The sequence below is a fragment of the Aspergillus puulaauensis genome, chromosome 1, assembly GCF_016861865.1.
Source record: "Aspergillus puulaauensis MK2 DNA, chromosome 1, nearly complete sequence".
In the NCBI taxonomy this organism is placed as follows: Eukaryota; Fungi; Ascomycota; class Eurotiomycetes; order Eurotiales; family Aspergillaceae; genus Aspergillus; species Aspergillus puulaauensis.
Genome location: NC_054857.1, coordinates 5,065,036 through 5,085,058, shown reverse-complemented (window position 1 = coordinate 5,085,058; position 20,023 = coordinate 5,065,036). Strand labels below are relative to the sequence as shown.

Below are 20,023 nucleotides of genomic sequence, written 5' to 3'. Positions count from 1 at the left end.
TTATTACAGCTCGATATATGTTTATAGTCTTGGGTTAGTACTATATACATGCCAGCCCGGTAATCCCTTCTCAAGTTAGATTTTAGTGGCAGACGCAATTAAAATCTCTGTGTCTACAGTGTACGGAGTATACCTGGTTACCCGTGTGTTAGATAAAAGAATAGAACATTCACCCCCTCACCTTTACAGCCTGCATCAGTTGGCTTGCAATGCCTGCAGCAGGGCTGGATATCGCCCCACTTGGCCGCGGGGTCGATCCTGGATTCCTGGCGGCGGTCGGCGGGAATAGGGAGACTCGGGGCGCGTGAACAAGACAGAAAAGGAAGCAGAGTTGCGCCGGCGTCAGAAATGAAGTTCTGCTGCATGGCTAGATGGTCAATGTTGAGGAAGATTGGAGGGAGAGCTGAGCAACTTCCCCACGTCTGATCGGTTGACTGGTTGGGACAACGCGTGGGGGAAGAACAGAAAGTACGCCGAGCGGTCTGGGGAGTATACGGTAGAGGATATAAAATCAGCTATAGACCGCGGTACAAGACGATGCTTCTTCATCAACCTCTTCCCGTCTCCCAAGTCGCTGATTACATCTGTCAAAATGGTTCCCAAGAAGCTCGACTTATCCGGAGCGTAGGTGCGAACTTCGTACTCGTACCGTAGTTGAACCCGGTTCGTTGGTTAAGGTACGTATAGCTTCAAGGTCCTTCTTTTCTTTTCTTGATCTGCTGTACCTTGCATCCCCCTTGCTTTTCCGTACTCGGAACGGAGAGAGCTTCTGGCCCCAGTGGGAAGCACATGGCAAATCAACAGTGGTCGGACGGTCACGCCCACGATCGGTTCGCCCAGACGGCGGGATCTGTCGCTCCGCATCCACCCATGGATCCCAGGCCTTCCCATCCACAAGCCCACGGTGTGGTTGAACCTGTGGCAGTCGCTGGTGGTCGCGGACTGGCCTTCCGGCTTCGTTGCCACTCATGGCACCCAGTGCCCGCCAGAGCTCAGATTACTTGTCGGCGATGTGGCCCTCTTGAGACTCTCCGCTCCACTGTCCACCCCGTCGATCGGATCCTCTCGTTCGCGCCCTGACCGCATCTTTTTTTTTTGGCCTGCTGTCTTCACTCTTCCCTTTCATCCTTTTCCTGGTTCTCCACGTGTTGACTACCGTTAATCGTCACTAGCTGCTCTTTCTCGCTTTTTTGGCCCCTTGCACAACCTTTTCCTGTCTTCTCCGAGGATCCCGTCTCTACAAATCCAGCGGAGGCGGCTTCAGGTTTTCCACCCCCCGATAGTTATACAATATTTCACACTGGCCTTTCCTGAAAACTGACACATGGCGTCCCTATTTTCAAAGCTCTCCTTTCCCTCTCTTTCTTCTATCCGCCACTCCTCCTTCATCTAAATCTCCGTCGCGTTTTCCTTTTTTTGAACCAGTGGCTGCGGAAGGTTAACGGTCCACTGGAAGCTTTGGAAAAGGCCCTCTCTTTTTTCCCCCTCTCTCCTGAACGGAGACATTGTCGCAATTTAATATCTGTGCGGCTTGTTTGGATTTACTTGCAGAATTTGGGACACTCCAGCAACTATGAAGTTTGGACGCAATTTGCCCCGAAATGTGGTGCCGGAATGGAGCTCCTCCTACATCCGGTACAAGTCGCTGAAGAAGCTCATCAAATCCCTGGCGGAACGTGTGAAGGCTGGTCACGAGGCAGATCTTGCCGGTGAGCCATCTGATTATTGCGCGTTTTGGTCCGCGCAGCGGCCCTCCTAACACTGCCTCTAGGCTTCTTCTACTCTCTCGACCGAAACCTTGAGGACGTTGATCATTTTTACAACAAGAAGTATGCCGACTTCTCGCGTCGCCTGAAGCTACTATCAGACCGATATTCACAGCCTTTGGATGGGAGCCACTTGGATTCGGAGGACGTGGAAGACCTTTTGGCCGCATTGCTTGAGTTGCGTGGACAATTCCGCAAGTTACAATGGTATGGCGAGGTCAACCGTCGCGGGTTCAATAAGATCACCAAGAAGCTTGATAAAAAGGTTGGAGCGCAGGCACAGCAGAAATACCTTGAGACAAAGGTTGAACCACTGTCGTTCGCCTCCAACACTCGCGTTGCCGAAGCGTTGAAAAAGATCAATGACTGGCTGTCTGCTCTGGGTGACCAGAAGACCTTCGACGATGCCAGCTCGACACATTCCACTCTTTCACTGAAAAGAGGGCCCTCTCGGCCCAATTTGAACCTTCCTGCGAACATGCTTCTTACTATCGATGAAGCGCTGCGCAAGGATGATACCCATGTTCTATTGGAGTTGCTAGAGGATCTGAAAACGGCTGCGGACGAAGCAGGCGACAATGTCTTCGCAAAGGTTCTTCGGAGTCTTCTCCAGCGGTCGATTTATTATCGCTCTAAAGCATGCATTTCTGTTGTTCTTAGCCGCTCGGATTCCCTTGAGGAAGAAGACGATATTAACAAGCGCAACTGCATTCATCGCTTAGTGATTGCGATTGGTCGTGCTCAGACTACCACTGATTCAGAGCAATCTGCCTCCATGGTGTTGGACTTCCCTCTGGATACTTCGAACTATATCACTCCCGCTGCGCTCCCGACTTTGCAGCCTCCTCGCCCAGTGGTGAAGGAAGCGAAGCAGCCCCAGCATTTGGACCGGTCTGATTCTGTGGTCTCTGTTCTCGAACATCTGCTGGATAATATTCGTCCCGATCAACGTCGGTCTCTGCTTTCTAGAGATATGTCTGGACGCACGCCATTGCACTATGCTGCACAGTATGGATTCAGGGTTGTTTGTGAAGTGATTATCGAACACTTGCAGGCATGGGATTTATTCGATGTCAGCGAAGGAATCGATTCCCCTCACTGGCAAGATAATGATGGATGGGCGCCACTTCATCTCAGTGTCGTTGGTGGCCACCCTTTAACTACCCAGACGCTTTTAAAGGCAGAGAATTGGAAAGGGCAAGCCCCAGACAAATCGAAAGTTCGCAAACACGTCTCGAGGTCAAGCGCAGTGCTAGCACTGGCCGCCAAAGCCAACTTCATTGATATCGTTCAGCTGTTGGTTGATGCTGGAGTTGAGATCAACTACCAAGACCAACAGGGTGAAACTGCCTTACACGTTGCGGCCCGCTTCGGCCATGAGAAGTGTGCTCGCATTCTTCTCAAGGGAAACGGTGATCAAAAAGCAGATACTGAGCTTGCCGAGCACACGTACTCGTGGACTCCACTTTTCGTGGCCAGTGTTGATGGCTCGCTGAGTGTCGTTGAGGCTCTGATTGAAGCTGGAGCTGATCTTCAGCGAGCGGATTCGTCCGGCTGGACGGCAAAGGAACATGCAGCCCTTCGTGGACATCTCGAAATCGCTAGGTGCCTTGCAAAAGTCACTCCTGCACCTGAGCTCTCGGAGGCAGAGACTGTCCTAGTTGTTCCCTCTACTACATCTGCTCCGTTGTCTCAATCGCAATCGTCTCTCCTAGAGAAGAAGTCCAACAGCAGTTCTGCAGGGAGTACTACTTCACGGTATTCTGAGCCTATTAAGTCATTTGGACATCGGTATCTCACCGACGAGGCCATGGTCTTGGTAAGTCTGGGCACGATGGACATCCGAAAGCACGTGGAAGCTGTCAACCTTGACCGTATTCCTATGGAAAACGCGCACGCGACTCAGCTGGACACTGCCCTGTCTATCGTGGTCTCTGCCAACGGTGCACAAGGAGAACCCGAGATTATTGATCTTCCTGTACAAGACAACGTTGCGACGGAACCAATTGTATTCCATTCGGCGGACCCTAGCAAGGTCAGGCTCCTTTTTGACCTTGTCCCGACCTATGCAGGCTCAAAAGACAAAATCGTGGGACGTGGTGTTGCCCTGCTCTCCAGCGTGAAGCCGACAGTGGGATCTCACCGAATCAACCTCCAAGGCGACTCTACTGTTCCCATCGTGGCGGCCAATACACTGGATGTGATTGGATCTATTACATTCAATTTCCTTATCATCACGCCATTCAAAAACCCAAACATGACCGTCAACAGGGAACAGACATATTGGAGGAGTATGACTTCTGAAACAATGATCATCGGCCACCGTGGTTTGGGTAAGAATTTTGATAGCCGAAATTCTTTGCAGCTGGGCGAGAATACCATCCAGTCTTTCATCGCAGCAGCCAACTTGGGTGCTTCATATGTCGAATTCGATATTCAGCTCACGAAGGATCACGTTCCTGTGATCTACCATGATTTCCTTGTCAGCGAAACAGGAATCGACGCGCCTGTGCATGCCCTTACGCTGGAGCAATTCCTTCAACTGGGAGATCGAGGTTCGACTAAGACACCTGCGTCTCGAGCGCCAACATCTCCGAAACTGGCCGCGAGCGGAGAGCCAGAACCAAGCAACCCCCCTCCCCGCCACCGATCGATGTCTGTTGGTGGCACGGAAAGTGACCTTCTGGAGTTGAACGAAAAGATCAAGCACACGCGTGACTTCAAGAAGAAGGGATTCAAAGGCAATAGTCGAGGTAACTCTATCCAGGCTCCGTTCGCCACGTTGGAAGAGTTGTTCAAGAGGCTACCTCAGAACGTTGGTTTTAATATGGAGTTGAGTAAGTTTATCTCTTGATCAAAAGCATTTTGATGGAACCGAACGCTGATCGGAGTCCAGAATACCCTATGCTCTATGAGCTTGAGGAAGAAGAGATGGATACATATGCCGTGGAATTGAATTCCTTCGTGGATATTGTCCTCACCCAGGCTTACGAAATGGGTCAGGGACGTAACATGATCTTATCCAGCTTTAACCCTGACATTTGCCTGCTGTTGGCCTTCAAGCAGCCATCCATTCCCGTCCTCTTCCTGACCGATTCCGGCTCCAGCCCTATTGGTGATATCCGAGCCAGTAGTTTGCAGGAGGCGATTCGCTTTGCCTCCCGATGGAACCTGCTCGGCGTGGTGACACAGGCAGAGTGCCTTGTTCTTTGCCCGCGCCTCATCCGCGTGGTCAAAGAATCTGGTCTCGTTTGTGTTTCCTATGGTACTTCCAACAACGATCCTTATAAGGTCAAGGTAGGCTATCGAGTACACCCTTTATCAGTTGTACGGTTCTAACATCATGCTCTGTAGCTCCAAGCCGCCGAAGGAATTGACGCGGTTATTGCCGATTCCGTCCTTGCCATTCGCAAAGGTCTAACAGAGCGCGAGGGCTCTACACCGGGTCTCACCCCGCATGCCAGCCCACTCAGCGAGCCGACGACTGCGTCTCTCAGAGAGGCTTACAAGATCCCCGTTCTGAGCCAGACGGAGCAGAAAGACGACCATCTCCATGTCAAGACGGAGGCTATTCTTTGATTGAAATAGATATCTCGTCATTCTAGATGGATTTGGATGTCGAAGACAAGAACACCACTTAGATAGCTACCCAACTCTAGATCCTGGGCTAAGCTTAATTATGAAGTACGAATAAACTTGTTTGCTTTTATATATAAATACGATCCTGGGCTCCTGATTCTCGTAAAGTTACCTAACTTGGTACATAGAAATTGGTCCACTTTGGTGTCACGTGCATGCATGCCACTTTTTTGAGGCTAAATCGGAGCTCTGGCATAAACCGGTCTAGGCTTTTCATCAACCTTCTCTGAGCTTGACAATCTCGCCCTGGGGGGTTTCTTTCGTGCAGCTCCACGGGACTTTATAGACGGTAAAGCTCCGAATCTGCCTACGCGGGGGAGATTCAGCTGGTTGGCCATGATGCTCGACTCTTTCAAGTGAAAGATTGACCTGTCGCTGCGGCCGGCCTTGGTACACTCGAATTCCCTCACCGTCTCCATTCTTGGAACAATACCAAAATCTTCTCATATTGAGGCGTTTGGTTTACAAGCATGAACGCCGTCGACGCGACCGAGCACTATGAGACAAGTGCACATGGTAAGAGGACCTTTTTCGTTTTTTGTTTTTAACCAGAGAACAGTCGCTAATGATGAATTTCCTGATAGATCCTGCACCGTCCCTCTTAACGGTCGTCATTGACACAAACCCACACGTCTGGGCGCTCCTCGAGAAGGATGAAAAGAAAAATTTCCCATTTTCAACCGCCGTCGCGAATATCCTCGTCTTCCTCAATGCCCACCTTGCCTGCAACTATGCGAACGAGGTTGCCGTCGTCGCTTCACATACTCATAAAGCCGCATGGCTATACCCCTCGCCGTCTTCAACATCACAGGAAGATTCTGACGGCGATGTTGCGATGACTGCCGACAGCAGCAACGACGAGAACAACAGCGGCAAACAAGTGAACAAATACCGCCCGTTCAGGATAGTGGAGGAACAAGTCACATCGAACTTAAAACACCTGATGGACTCGACGAGCCGAGCAGATGTGGAAAGCAATACTTCAACAATGATGGCAGGCGCATTAACACTGGCTCTCACCCATATCAACCGACGAACAATCGCATGGGCCGAAGCCCACGGCGGCGACATAACCCACTCCGGCGACCAAGACACTGCGCGGCGCTCTACGGCAACCAACGATGGCGGCGCAGAAGGCCTACAGTCCCGTATCCTCATAATCTCCGTCAGCAGCGCAACCGGCTCCGCACACCAATACATCCCCATCATGAACGGCATCTTCGCGTGCCAACGTCTCCACATCCCAATCGACGTGTGCAAACTCAGCGGCGACGCCGTCTTCCTCCAGCAAGCCTCCGACGCAACAAAGGGAATCTACATGCCCCTCTCCGACCCCCGCGGCCTCCTCCAATACCTAATGATGGCCTTTCTCCCGGACCAGCGCTCCCGCAAGCACCTTGTCCTCCCAACCCGTGTCGACGTCGACTTCCGCGCTGCCTGCTTCTGCCACCGCCGCGTCGTCGATATCGGACTCGTCTGTTCTATCTGTCTGAGTATCTTCTGCGAACCACCGGAGAACGGCGACTGCTTGACCTGCGGCACGCATCTAGACACAGGCGACTACGGCGCCAAACCGGCTGTTGTGGCGAGGAAGAAAAAGAAGAAGAAGGTTCGCCCGAATGGTGTCTCTGCTACACCGACACCGACGCCTACACCGGGTCCATGATGACAGTCTCTGGACTGGATCTCGGATACCATTTTACTTGCCCATATGTAATGGGTTGTAAATTCGAAAGCAGAGAGCTTCCGGTGTCATCCACGCATGGTACTCTCAATCATGAAACACAACTTGGATTCGGACATGGTGCATATTGCATTGGGCTGGGATCTACTTAACTAGGACGGAGAAATATCACCACCATCCTGCGCGACACATATCCGCTTTTCTGATATGGGTGTTTCCGGGAAATAGATCCTCGCATGCGAAGGGTCTCGGGAAAAGTACATGATCCGGGATCCCTTTAGGTTCTCGCGCGCTATTCAAGAGACGTGAATCGCGGAATAGTTCTGGGATATACCAGGAGAATTTTTTTATTTTTTTTTAATAATCAAGTGCACCTTTAGGGTTACATTACATGCAGAGTGAATACCATTGGAGAGCCACGGGAAATATTGATTCCAATGAATTGGACCAGGGAAACAATATAAATAATTTGGCCTAGAATACACAAGAAACGTATACGCAGACCAGCATTTCCTAGTGAGACCTATTCAAAGACGCGCAAAGCAAAGAAAATATGATACCCATCCGCATTAAAGCATTGTACAAACGCATAATACGAGGTCATAGGAGTCGCATTATCTCGAAATAGTATCTGCAAGAAGGACTTGGTCATGGATAGCAGTTTTGGGCAAAGTAGCGACACGAGCTTGTGGTGTCTAGGGTCTAGTGATTGTGAAAGGCGCTGAATGCATCGAAAAATGGCGTCCGTAGTATCATGAAGGCTGTTTCATTCGAAAGGCCTTCCCACCCTGCGCAATGCTTCCATGTCCATTGCCGCGAGACATAACAGAAGACGGTTTCTTGTCATCGCTGCTCATATTGGCGAGCACCTGAAGTAAACCCCCATTAGCAATTGACCATAGAACCGAAAATATCCCAGCACTCACGAAGGAATCTGTGTTGTGCGCAAAGTATAAGTATATTCCATCTACTGTTTGCTTGACAGTCATAATCCCGACAGAACCCTCGCAATGGCTGGCTTTCACACCAGGGTGGCCTAGGAAATACAGTTGTTAACAACTTTTTGAGTCGTATCTCAGCGGATATATCCGCTTACCCATATAGTCTGTTGCAATCATTGCCCCCATAGCCTCGTCTTCGGTGACCTCCTCAAAGGTACCATCTGGGCGTTTTCGGTGGGTGTAGTAGACCCGTGAAGCACAGGTGTATGCAGCTAAGGTGGTCGCAATATGCTCCCCTGTGCCGGATGTGACGCTCGCTACGGATGTCTTTTCGGGGTCATTAGGGTCGACAGGGATGACACTGGTACCAATCCCGTTCAGCGCTGCCGGCCCAATCCTACCTTTATGTTTCATTCCAATTCCCCCAGAAGAAGATCCGGCCGCAATGTGACCATAGCTATCTACAGCGATGGCACCCACGGTATCGCTTACACGATCCTCCGTAAACCCGAAAAGGTCGGGCAGAGAACCGTCCCGGCCGTGGGATGGAAGCGAAGGCTCATCGACGTCCATAGGTACTCCAGTTTGGGTAGTAGCCCTGAGTGGATTGGGGTGAAAAAATGTTCTTTTGAACGGGTTCGCAGATGATCGTACTGACGTGGGGGATATACCACCACTAGAATGATCGCTCTTAGCCTTCATTTCATTGGAGGGTGGAACCTGAACGTCTGCTTCTGTTGGGACGCCGCTGTTTCGCGAGTCTATATGCCCACTGTCTGGATTACCCTTCCCAATATTATGCATGCCCACATAGGAACTCGTAGGGGCTGATGCTGATTGTGTGCTGGAAGGGATTATGGGAAAGTGAGTCGAATAGCCCCTAACTGGGCGACGGTAATAGGTGCTGTCAATCTCATTTGATCCCTGTGACTTGGCTCGCTGCCGGATATCCGCCTCTTTGAGTTCCCTCTGCCACTGCATCCACCTGTGTCTTGCTGGATTCGATACAAGGCCATCATGAGGAAGAACCACTAGCCCGCGCTCGTAAGCGTAGTCTGTGGCTCCCGGTCCCACGAGGAAGTTTGGAGGTACTCGATGTAAGGTCAACGGTTCCTTTGATGCGTCGAGGATCGTGCGAGCCAGTGAGATGGGGTTTTTCACCTCTAATTCGCCAGGTTAGTAATGAGACATAAAATTGAAAGAGGGATACTCACGCGCTACGGCACCGACAGCCCCGCTACGTCCGAGGTGGTCAACTACCGTGGCATCGCACTCGACAGTGCCCTCGATCGTAGTGTTACTACCGTAGCCCGCATTGGTGATCTCTGCATCCTCAAGGTACATGATGGCTACTTCAACAGCATCGACCGCCGAACCACCGTTACGAAGAACACTCATGGCAATCTTGGCTGCGCTGTTTGACATTAGCAATCACTATCGGGGTCACTCCACCTCGGTAGACCATAGGGAGGACTCACCTCTCGCACACTCTCATGTGGGGTTTTTCGAAGTCGCGACGGTGATAGCCAGCGCCGGCGTGGATGAAGATGGCAGAGGCATGCTTTCCTTTCTTTGATCGATTCATGATGGCCTGGATTGTTTGTTGACCGAATGGCGGAAGATTTGCGAAAGGTTGGGAGAACAGAATGGGAGGATCCAGGCTGCTAGGTACTAAAGCATTGCACAATTGGCGACTAGGTAATCACGCAGCGTGATTTTATGCGCACAGTAAGTAGGGTTGCGCTCAGCACAAGAAATGCTCCCAATACAACTGCAAACGCAGGAGAGACTTAGGAGAGCAATAAATAGGCTCAGAAGATAAGGTTAAATAAAGCTGCTGCACAGTTCTTTGATTTGGTTGAGCAGGGTACTAGGGTATCTTAGACACTGTGTAAAGATAAACCGGAGAGTGGGAATAATACAGTTAGGGAATAACAATGAGAGCCCAAATGAGTGGCCCTGGGGTGATTAGAGAACGATATAAAGGCGTTGAGGCGCCGACAGCGAGTGCCTTCCTCTGCTCAGTTCACAGCGCAGTTGCCTGTTTTGAAAACGAGCGAGCTCAGCATTTTTTGCCAGACTGTGGTGGCTCCGGTTTGTCTGACATGCTAGACTCTGCTGGACTCATCTCATGGTGTTCTCACACAATTGTCGCTGTTGTATGAAGAATCTACGCACGTTTTGTTGTATAGTCGGTTGACGCACCAGCCACAGTTGCTGTCTGTGGCTGTGAGTGTGGCTGACAGTACCATACCGTTGGATCACGTGGCAGTATCATTACGTATTGGGCCCACCGCCTGCTCTAATCTGCCTGCCTGCCCACCACCTCCATACCTCCAGGCTGAGCCCCCTCCTCGCTGCTTAACCCCGTCTTTTTGGCGTTTCTTATTTCCTTTCTACCGACTTAATTCCTGGGTCTGCCTTTTCATCCGGGCCTACTGAACGACTATCTTACTTGTTAATTGGTAGACAGCGGGTGTGTGTGCGTGCACCCCAGCTCATCCGCCATGGCTCCCCAAACTCCGGCCGTTGTCATGGACAAGTATGTTATTTCGGTTTTTCAATGTTTGAACAATTAAATGAGACAGGATTTTCTAGCTAACATTTTACCGTCAATCTATAGCGGTACTGGTTACTCAAAGCTAGGTAAATGCGTCCAGCTACTACCCCATCCCAGCACTATCCCCGCACTAAGTGATCCGAAGGAGCTGACAGCCCGCAGGTTTCGCCGGAAACGACTCGCCCTCATTCGTCTTTCCAACTGCAATTGCTACGAAGGCTGGTGCTGGAAGCGCCGGGGCCGGTGCGCGACCTGCCGTTGCGAACAAACCATCCTTCTTAGCTTCCGGGGGAGGTGCAGGTGGTCATTTGTCCGCGAAGCGTGGCACAGAAGATCTGGACTTCTTCATCGGTGATGAAGCTCTGTCAGCTGCTAGTGGCCCTGGATATGGAATCAACTACCCCATTCGTCATGGACAGATCGAAAATTGGGATCAAATGGAGCGATTCTGGTCGAACTCAATCTTCAAATACCTCCGCGTCGAGCCCGAGGATCACTACTTCCTCCTCACCGAACCTGTAAGTCCTGGAGCTCAGCAATTCTTCCTATCGTGGTCCGGAAATGCACCCTGGGCAGATTTGCTAATGATTTCTTTTATTACCAGCCGCTCAACCCCCCGGAAAACCGCGAAAATACTGCCGAAATCATGTTCGAGTCTTTCAACTGCGCTGGTCTATACATTGCCGTCCAGGCTGTGCTCGCCCTGGCAGCTTCTTGGACCTCCTCTAAAGTGACTGATCGATCTCTTACCGGAACAGTGATTGACTCAGGTGATGGTGTCACCCACGTTATTCCCGTTGCAGAAGGCTACGTCATCGGATCTTCTATCAAGAGTATTCCCGTTGCCGGTCGAGACATTACCTACTTCGTACAAAGCTTGCTGCGAGACCGAGGCGAGCCCGATAGCAGCCTGAAGACGGCCGAGAAGGTGAAGGAGGAATACTGTTACGTATCGCCTGATATCGTCAAGGAGTTTGCTCGTTACGATCGCGAACCGGACCGTTTCCTGAAGCATACTGTGACCGCACCCAACGGGCGTAGTGTTAGCATTGACGTCGGATATGAGCGGTTCCTTGCTCCTGAGATCTTTTTCAACCCCGAAATCTACTCCTCCGACTTCCTGACTCCTCTCCCCAATGTTGTGGATGGTGTTATTCAGTCTTCGCCAATCGATGTCCGAAGAGGACTGTACAAGAATATTGTGCTATCTGGAGGATCTACCCTCTACAAAGACTTTGGCCGTCGCTTGCAACGTGATATTCGACACCTTGTTGACGCACGTCTTCGTGCATCGGAAGCCCGCAGCGGAGGAGCACGAAGTGGTGGTTTAGACGTTGCAGTCGTGACACATAAGAGACAGAGACATGGTCCGTGGTTTGGAGGCAGTCTGCTGGGTCAGACTCCGGAATTCCGCAGCTACTGCCACACTAAGGCAGAATACGACGAAATTGGCCCTAGCATTGTTCGGAGGTTCGCCCTCCTTGGTGGCCCTGGTACTTAGTTTTTTTTAGTCGTTCTTCGCGCATTATCTTGTCCATAGTATTTATACAAATCAAAATCCTAGTCCCGAGCATGTACGCTTTGAAATAAGATTTTATATACCAGAACGCCCCGAGCAAGCAAGTCACAGCTCAGCTCATGCCACCGCTACAGCAACCAATCTCCTATATAGCAACCTTATTCAAAACAGCCACACCCTCCACGTGGCCTGTCTGCGGGAAAAAGTCAAATCCGCGAATACTTTCAATATCATACCTCAGTCCCTTCTTCTGATCTCCCTGCACCATAACCGCCACGTCTCTCGCCTGCGTGTGCACGTTGCAACTAACGTACACGACGCGTCGCGGGCCATACGTCAGCAACTGCTGCAAAAAGTCCTCGCTACAACCCTTCCGTGGGGGGTCAATAACAAGTAACGTCTGGTCAGCCGGGTAGGGAACGTCCTTGAAGAGGGTTGCGGCATCGGCGGCGGCGAAGCCGGTGTTGGGTAGGGAATTAGCACGTGCATTGTCGCGCGCAGAGATGATGGAGTCGCCCGCTACGTCGACGCCGAGACTGGATTTGAAGAGCGGGGAGAGGGTTATGGTGAAGAGGCCGGAGCCGGAGTAGGCGTCTAGGAGATATTTTATGGGGCTAGGGGGGTTGGCCGCGGTGGAGGATGTATCAGTGTTAGGCGCAAGAGATTGTTGGCGGATGTATTCTGTGAAACCGGACAGGATGGAGTTGTTGTTTTGGAAGAATGCGCCTGCTTTGTTGGTGAAGAGGTAGTCGTCGATGTACTCGACCGAGGTTGCGTTTTGGTCTGTTACACACCGTTTCTCTTCGGTGTATGTTGGACGGTCGATAGTGATGACATCGCCAGATTCTTGCTCGGGTTTGTTTTTGTTCTCGTAAGTGATTGGGATTGTTGGTTTGGAGTCGGAGCTGCCATTGGCGTCTGTCGAGGCCTCCTTTGGAGTGCGACTGGTGGTCTCGCGGAGGAGGATGGTTGCGCCCTTCTTGTACTTAGCCAGGTTTTCTGCTACCCTCTTTCTCTCACTCTTGTATCCTTGTCGGATGATGTCCGTGCCTAATGGGCAGTCCTCGATATCTAAGTGCCGCCGTTGGTTTTTGTAGGTGAAGCCGATGGGTGGCACCTGAGGTTCAGACTCCGGAGTACCCTTGCCGCTTCCAGGCGGAGCAGGAAAGTGCGGTGTGAGTTTGGTCCTATATCCATATTGCTGAGGCGATGGGAATGTATCTCCAATGGCAGGAATAAGTTCCGGGATGAGGCCGGAGAAGTTGGCATATGCCTTCTCGACGATGCGTTTCTTATGCGCCAGCTGATCCTCATACGACAGCATCTGAAGCTGGCAGCCAGAGCATTTTCCAAAGTATTTGCACCCAATCGCATCATCTCGTCGTTGTGGGCCAGGCTCGATAACCTTGAGAAAATCCGTCACGCTGTAAGATAGTTGTTTGACATGCCGCACTACTTTGACAAGCGCTTTGTCGCCTGGAACTGTGAATGGAACGATGTAGACGTGGTCCTTGTTTTCCGATAATGCCAACCCATCGCCTGTGGAAGATATCTCCTCGACAGTCACCTCAATCTCTGTAAAAAGTTCTGGAAGCGTGGACGGCGGGGGAGTAGGAGCGTCGGCGGCACTGTCGACTTCGGGCTTGTTCTTCTTCAAAAGTTTGTCAATATCGAGTTGTAAGACCTCGTCCAGTTCGTTCGACTTCTCCTTCCGCTTAGGTTCGGTCCTCCTTTGCCGCTTGGGGCCATGGCGAAAGTTCTTATTTGGTCCTGCCATTATGGATGAACGATGCGCATTCCGTTGCTGCAAAGAAATAGAATTCGAAATTGCGACAGGGAGTAACCGAGTCGCTGAGGGTTTTGGAGGGCAATATTTCAACTGGCGACAAACAGACAACCTCGGAAGGCGAAACATAAATGTAAATCCAAGAAAACCGCAGAGTCAAGAGGAAGAAAAGAAAATCGAGCTGGCCATGGAAGAAAAGGTTCCAAAGCAGAAAAGGGTGGGCGCTGATTGGCCAGACCGGCGGCTGAGAATTTCTCTCGTTCTGCCGGCCTCAAAAGTTGTCCTCCACCATCCTCCGATTCACCCCCGTTGTCCACACTCCACCCTCCCTCACACGACCTTTTGCTCCCCGCGGCCTGAACGGGCCAAAGAGCCTATCCGTCATCATGAGTATTGCGCGGCCAGCCAGATGTCTGTTTTGCAGCTTTTCACGCGCCGCCGCCCACGGCCCTCGCGTGCCCCGTCGCCAGTTCCAGCTGTCGGCGATACAGCTTCAAGACAAGGGCCCAAAGCCTCCCGTTCAGGTTGATGGCAAGACATTGAAACAGATTCGCGATGAGTTGACACCAGATCATTTCAAGCCTTACACAGAGGAAGAGAAGGCCTGGCTAAAGGACCACTACACCCCCGAACAGCTCGCCGCGGTTGAAGCCGGCGAGGCGGCCATTGACCCGAAAGACTTGGCTGAGCAGTTCCGAATCCGCAAAGATCCCATGAAGCTCTCGTATCTTGATGACCTCTCGGTGATCGAACCCGGTCTTGATAAACACGTCCGCGCCCCCGAGAGCAACAGTGACTACAATGCGACTCTGAAGACCGAAGACGACTTCGTCGACGACTTTGCAAAGTTCTTCTCCGAGATTCCGGAAAACGTTTCGGTGTCTGACTGGGTGCGATTTGCCGAGACGAACCGTGTGACAGTTGGGAAGGAGGAAAACGAGTTGAACCCAAATAGTTCACTTGTGCCGGATCTGTTTCAGCATGGAGAAAACTTGGATGGGAAAATGCAAAATCCTCCCCCATACTACGAGGTTGAGGGTGCCAACCTTACCAAGGTAGACGAAGAGCCAAGTGATGCATTGAAGATGCTCATGAAGGCTACCGGACACACCCCGCAGACGCTCTCGAAAATCAGGGAGCGATCTCTCGTCAAGAAGTTTGTCACAAACCAGACCCGTCTTGGTAAGGTACGCAGCCAGTATGTCCTGTCTATTGCTGGTAATGGGAATGGTCTCCTCGGTATCGGCGAGGGCAAGTCACAAGAAATGGGAGATGCAATTGTGCAAGCGAGGTTCCGTGCAATCAGAAACATGAAACCTATTCCTCGGTACGAGAACCGCACGATCTTCGGCGACGTCAAGGGCAAGTCGGGCGCTGTGGAGTTGAAACTGATGAGCCGCCCTCCTGGTAAGCTCGGCAATATTCCGTTCTACACAAGGGCATAGTTAACAGCATTCAGGTTTCGGTCTCCGCTGCCAAAGTCTGATCTACGAAATGTGCCGTGCAGCCGGCATCAGCGACATCGCTGCCCGTGTCGAACGATCTCGAAACCACATGAACACCGTGAAGGCCGCCTACAACGCTTTGATGAGCCAGCGCGACCCAGAGGAAATCGCGCGCGCCCGAGGCAAGAAGCTGGTAGATGTTCGCAAGGTATACTATTCTGGAAGAGACACGAAAGAGGAAGGATGGCAAAGAGAGGAAGGGGACCGACAACGGCGCGCGAACTAGACTGTACGATTATGGCACATTGTCCTGTTGCCAGGCTTCTGGTTGCATTCTGACGATGTATATAATACCTTTTTTTTCTCATATTTTCTCCAGCATTTGACCATGTATTTGTACACCATCAATCAATCAAATCCTATCACGGCTCACTTTCTTTACAACGTAATCGTATAAGCAAACACCACAACAAAGCAGAGGGGGTATATAATTCATGACTTGGAAAACGAAACCCAACGCCTGGCCCCAACAAGTGCACCCAATTCATCAATCAATCAATAAATCAATACCCCTCCTGGTAACTCATATCCGCATGCCCGTAGCCTCCCTCATCTCCAACATTCATGGTCCCAGTCTCATGTTCCCCGTCCCCACCTTGCTGCTGTTGTTCCTCCCCCTCGTTGAAAATCTGCTGCTGCAATACAATGCTGTACACACTAGCCTTGAGCAGCGTGCACACAGTCGCCGTTTTCCTCTCTAATTGTCGGAGCCCGTCTAGCGTAACCGAGGTAGGAGAGTCCGCAAGGTCCGATAGCCTGGTCGACAACTATGGGTAGGAAAAAGAAAAGTTGTTAGCCATCGGCCCGTCATTGAATTGAATCTGCGGGAAGGAGATAAATGATGGGAGCTGTAAAGAAAATAACATACCTTATTTACATTCCCCAGCAAGCGTGCATACTCATCCAGGACTTCTTGTTCGAGATCGGTGACGAGCGGGTGGGAGGGGCGGAGAAAGGCATTTTCGGTTGCGGGGTGGGTGTCCGTTGGAGGGTCTGTCTGGGGCGTTGTAGTTCTTGATGGCGTGGGAGTTACGTCTGACATTTTTACTTGAGGGAGAAGGAGACGAGTTGCTTTTGTTTATATTCGCGTTGGATTTGAGGGGTGTTGATGGTGGTTCCGGATTTATTTTGGTTGGCGGGGAAAGTTGGAAGCGCGTCGGCCGTTCTGGCAGCGGCGTTATTACCCAACCCTCACGGGCTACAATTGCCCCAGGAAAATCCACATTACTATTGAAGCTTATATGTTGAATACATTTATCTCCAAGTGAGCGACATACGATATCCGTCGTCCCTTGCAGTATCTTGAGTTACTACTGATGTCAACAAAATTATATATATTCCAGTACGCTCAACACATATAGTGAAACACTACACATTATTGAATGAAATATGCAAACTAGAATATTCATCATGTATGATCCAGGGTAACTCAAATGATCTATCCCTCGAATGGCTGGGACATTGTATACGGATGGCTTTCAAGGAAGGTGGAAAGGACGGCAGTAATTCCTACTTAACGGGTAACAAGATATTGATGCAATGAGGGTATTTACTCGGTGAAAGAACCATGGAGCATTGTCCAAGAGGGGAAGAACTGCCAGAACTACTTCTCCATCCTTAAGAGTATTTGAATAATAAGACAATTGAATTTCGCGACTAAGGATGTATATGATAAGCACGCAGAGAAGGCGGATCGTGTTGAACACAGATCCTTGAAAAGCCTTCTGCCCAATTTCTCGAGCCAGGTAAGTAAAACGGAACAGATAGGTAATAGGGCTTGAGAAATGCAAGCAAGAGTTCGGTTCGTATAGTAACGCGGCAGTAGTTGAACAAATTGTGTTGCGCAAGTGCAAATTCGAAATCGCCAACGCCGTGTTCTGCAATAAGGATAGTTATGGCAAGGCGACTGATAGCCATATAGAAAAGAATGTTGTAAAAGGGACAAGAGTATACCATAGCAGAAGCACAATAACAGGAACCGAAAAATGACACGCGCAAAGCAGATTCAGACATCGAAGCAGATCGATATCCACCCAATATAAGTCGCAGCAAATCGATAACAGAAAAGTCCCAAGTTGAAATTCTAAACACCTCCAAACTCCCTGTAGTAAAAGCGACAGAATATAGACTTTCGAATACAAATTGTTTTCATGCATCATGATCGTGAAATGATAGCAATACAGGATACGCTCGAGCAGTTTCGTCTAGCATGCGGAAGGCCGGGAAATTAGCACCACGATTTGGTTTAACTAGAAGTCGCCATCGTGGTGAAGAGTGACACTGTTGAACTCTTCAAAAGGATCGGAAATTTCAGCATTCGGTGTGGCAAGGCCGGAATTCAGGGGAACGCCCTTCATCTTGGAAGGGTTCTTTTCGCCAATGTCAACGCTTCCGCTCTCCTTGACGTTACGGAAGTTGACAGTCTCATTTCCGCGACTTTGATGAGGGACCATCGGTGGTTTCATATGGCGAATAAGGGCCCATTGTGTTTGCCGGAAAAACGGGTGTGTTTTTACGTCCGATGCGCCAGCCCGAGCTCCAAGACGTTTAGTTTCGTCTTTGATCAGTAACTTTCGGATCAAAGATTTGCACATGCTATTAATCAGTTAGTTACGTGCACCAATGGGGCCCAGGGATCATGAATAACATACTTGGAAGTTTGCTGTACACCTCCTTGCTCTGGGAATGGTACTTCGTCACGGAGAATGTTCCCGAACGTTGCATTCCTGTTCTTGCCTTTAAATGGTGTCGTCCCGTAAAGCATCTCGTATATCAAGATACCCAGAGTCCACCAATCCACAGCACTGGTATGGCCGCAGCCTTTAATTACCTCTGGCGCAATGTATTCCTCAGTACCGACAAACGAATTGGTCCTGAAATCGGCAATACAGGACTTCGTGTCAATAGTTGGGAAAGCCGTCGTGGAGTTGCCGCTTCGTGCGGGGATCATTGTGGGAGCACCCCCGGACCCTGATTGCTTTGAAAGGTCAAAGTCCGACAGCATAATATGGCCTGACTGATGAAGAAGGATATCTGCGAAGGAAACGGTCAGTCTTTTCCATGTAGTTAAGGTTGCTAAACACACTTTCTGGCTTCAGATCACGGTAAATGAAACCCATGAGGTGGAGATACTCGAGCGCAGCGGTAACCTCCGCCGCATAGAATCGAGCAGCGTCTTCCGATATGGATTTCCCTGGACGGGTTTGTAAAGCTGCAAGGCGTTCTAATCAGCAAGGAACAATCAATTTAAGATTATTGTGTTATAATACCTCGGAAGAACTCCCCCCCGCTGCAGTACTCCATGCACAGGTAGAGATAATCCTCGGATTGGAAGGAGTGATAAAGTGTCACAATGAACGGGTGGTTACTGGTGGCGAGAATCTCTTGCTCTGCCAGTGCCCGTTTGATCTTGTTCCGCTTGATCATTTCCTTCTTACTCAGAACTAGTATTTTTGTCAGTCAAACCGGTCCCATTTGGTGTTGCGTGGCAACTCACCTTTCATGGCATATAGACGAGTCGACTTCTTTTCTCTGACCAGGTAAACCTTACCCACATCACCCTTTCCAATGAGCTTGATTTTATCGAAACTAGCGGGACCGACTTCGACATTGCGTACTTTGATCGAATTGGAGCTGTATGTCCGACGGAAACCACCGCTTGACGTGCGAACCTGTGTGAGGGTTGGAAGATTGTCGGAACCCGGTTGTGGAACGGCGAGAGTCCCATCATTGTCGGTGCTCAGGCTTACTTCCACCAGGCCAACGGGGTCGCCGGTAGTGCTTGAGTGGAGTAAAGGTTCCTTACCCAGCTCCGCAGTTTGAGGTCGTGCACCGGCGTCACCGGCATTGAACAATCCCTGGGCATTCGGAGCCGAAGCGACACGACGTAGTTTCCGAGCAAGTTCCTCTTTGTTAGCTGTAGTAGCTTGCTCCGCAGCAGAAACACCATCGACTTGTAACTCTGGGGTATCTGGCGGTGAGGAGGGTATTGAGCCGTCGTTACGATGTTGAAGGGCGGGCTGGCCTTGGTGGACGAAGTAGGGGTTTGCCGTCGCGGTCGGAGAGATTCCTTCGTCTAACGGATTCCCTTCACTGGCTACCGTAGCAGAACGGTTGCGACCGATTATGGGGAGGAAGCGGGACTGTCTGAAGGTAGATTTAGGCTCATTTTTGGCTGGGGTCGAGGAGCCGTTATCGCGATCGGAGTTGGTGGAGTGATTGTTGGATTGATGAGAGGACGCGTTACTTGAACTGTTGATGCGAAAAAAATTCTTGATCTTCGTTGGGAAATGACTTGAATCGTTGGAGTGTTTTTTGGAGGGCATGGATAGGCCGGGAAGATTTCCCCGTTTCTCGTTCGCCGCAGGGGACGGATTGGACGCGAAAAGCTGCGTCATCACCACAAGAGTAACAAATTAACCCGGAGAGAGCGTGGGGGTTGGTTTCTTATAACTATTCAACGCTGACAACGACTGCGACCAGAGACGTTCAAAGATAGTTTGGTGTGGCGACGAAGCTCGGGAATGGGTGAGGGAGCGCGGGGAGAGGGAGAATTGGCGGCGTGGAGCTAGTAACGTTGGAGAGGCATAAAACAGGGGAGCGGTGAAATAGGAGGGCCGGTTG

At 50.6% G+C, this 20,023-nt stretch overlaps 8 protein-coding genes across 8 annotated transcripts; 4 read left to right on the top strand and 4 right to left on the bottom strand.

Moving 5' to 3' along the window:
• Nucleotides 1-1,573: 1,573 nt before the first annotated feature.
• Nucleotides 1,574-5,345, top strand: GDE1 (glycerophosphocholine phosphodiesterase; the record flags this gene model as incomplete). The annotated part of the gene is made up of 4 exons (XM_041698170.1): nucleotides 1,574-1,709; nucleotides 1,772-4,603; nucleotides 4,663-5,063; nucleotides 5,121-5,345. 4 exons carry the CDS (start codon nucleotides 1,574-1,576, stop codon nucleotides 5,343-5,345), a joined length of 3,594 nt encoding a protein of 1,197 aa, XP_041551381.1.
• Nucleotides 5,346-5,875: 530 nt separating this feature from the next.
• TFB4 (TFIIH/NER complex subunit TFB4) lies at nucleotides 5,876-7,071 on the top strand (the record flags this gene model as incomplete). The annotated part of the gene is made up of 2 exons (XM_041698169.1): nucleotides 5,876-5,921; nucleotides 5,990-7,071. The coding sequence occupies 2 exons, from the start codon at nucleotides 5,876-5,878 to the stop codon at nucleotides 7,069-7,071; spliced, it is 1,128 nt and encodes a 375-aa protein (XP_041551380.1).
• A 770-nt stretch (nucleotides 7,072-7,841) lies between these two features.
• Nucleotides 7,842-9,615, bottom strand: APUU_12013S (threonine aspartase 1; the record flags this gene model as incomplete). Its single annotated transcript, XM_041698168.1, has 5 exons — nucleotides 7,842-7,958; nucleotides 8,016-8,125; nucleotides 8,186-9,193; nucleotides 9,245-9,444; nucleotides 9,509-9,615. 5 exons carry the CDS (start codon nucleotides 9,613-9,615, stop codon nucleotides 7,842-7,844), a joined length of 1,542 nt encoding a protein of 513 aa, XP_041551379.1.
• A 994-nt stretch (nucleotides 9,616-10,609) lies between these two features.
• On the top strand, nucleotides 10,610-12,091 carry ARP3 (actin-related protein 3; the record flags this gene model as incomplete). The annotated part of the gene is made up of 3 exons (XM_041698167.1): nucleotides 10,610-10,676; nucleotides 10,753-11,108; nucleotides 11,195-12,091. 3 exons carry the CDS (start codon nucleotides 10,610-10,612, stop codon nucleotides 12,089-12,091), a joined length of 1,320 nt encoding a protein of 439 aa, XP_041551378.1.
• A 163-nt stretch (nucleotides 12,092-12,254) lies between these two features.
• TRM2 (tRNA (uracil(54)-C(5))-methyltransferase) lies at nucleotides 12,255-13,886 on the bottom strand (the record flags this gene model as incomplete). Its single annotated transcript, XM_041698166.1, has 1 exon — nucleotides 12,255-13,886. The coding sequence occupies one exon, from the start codon at nucleotides 13,884-13,886 to the stop codon at nucleotides 12,255-12,257; it is 1,632 nt and encodes a 543-aa protein (XP_041551377.1).
• Nucleotides 13,887-14,281: 395 nt separating this feature from the next.
• MRPS5 (mitochondrial 37S ribosomal protein uS5m) lies at nucleotides 14,282-15,626 on the top strand (the record flags this gene model as incomplete). The annotated part of the gene is made up of 2 exons (XM_041698165.1): nucleotides 14,282-15,302; nucleotides 15,355-15,626. 2 exons carry the CDS (start codon nucleotides 14,282-14,284, stop codon nucleotides 15,624-15,626), a joined length of 1,293 nt encoding a protein of 430 aa, XP_041551376.1.
• A 277-nt stretch (nucleotides 15,627-15,903) lies between these two features.
• On the bottom strand, nucleotides 15,904-16,442 carry APUU_12009S (DASH complex subunit DAD3 family protein; the record flags this gene model as incomplete). The annotated part of the gene is made up of 2 exons (XM_041698163.1): nucleotides 15,904-16,167; nucleotides 16,269-16,442. 2 exons carry the CDS (start codon nucleotides 16,440-16,442, stop codon nucleotides 15,904-15,906), a joined length of 438 nt encoding a protein of 145 aa, XP_041551375.1.
• A 1,207-nt stretch (nucleotides 16,443-17,649) lies between these two features.
• On the bottom strand, nucleotides 17,650-19,797 carry NRC2 (putative serine/threonine protein kinase (Nrc-2); the record flags this gene model as incomplete). The annotated part of the gene is made up of 5 exons (XM_041698162.1): nucleotides 17,650-17,995; nucleotides 18,052-18,433; nucleotides 18,486-18,611; nucleotides 18,670-18,843; nucleotides 18,897-19,797. The coding sequence occupies 5 exons, from the start codon at nucleotides 19,795-19,797 to the stop codon at nucleotides 17,650-17,652; spliced, it is 1,929 nt and encodes a 642-aa protein (XP_041551374.1).
• Nucleotides 19,798-20,023: the final 226 nt, after the last annotated feature.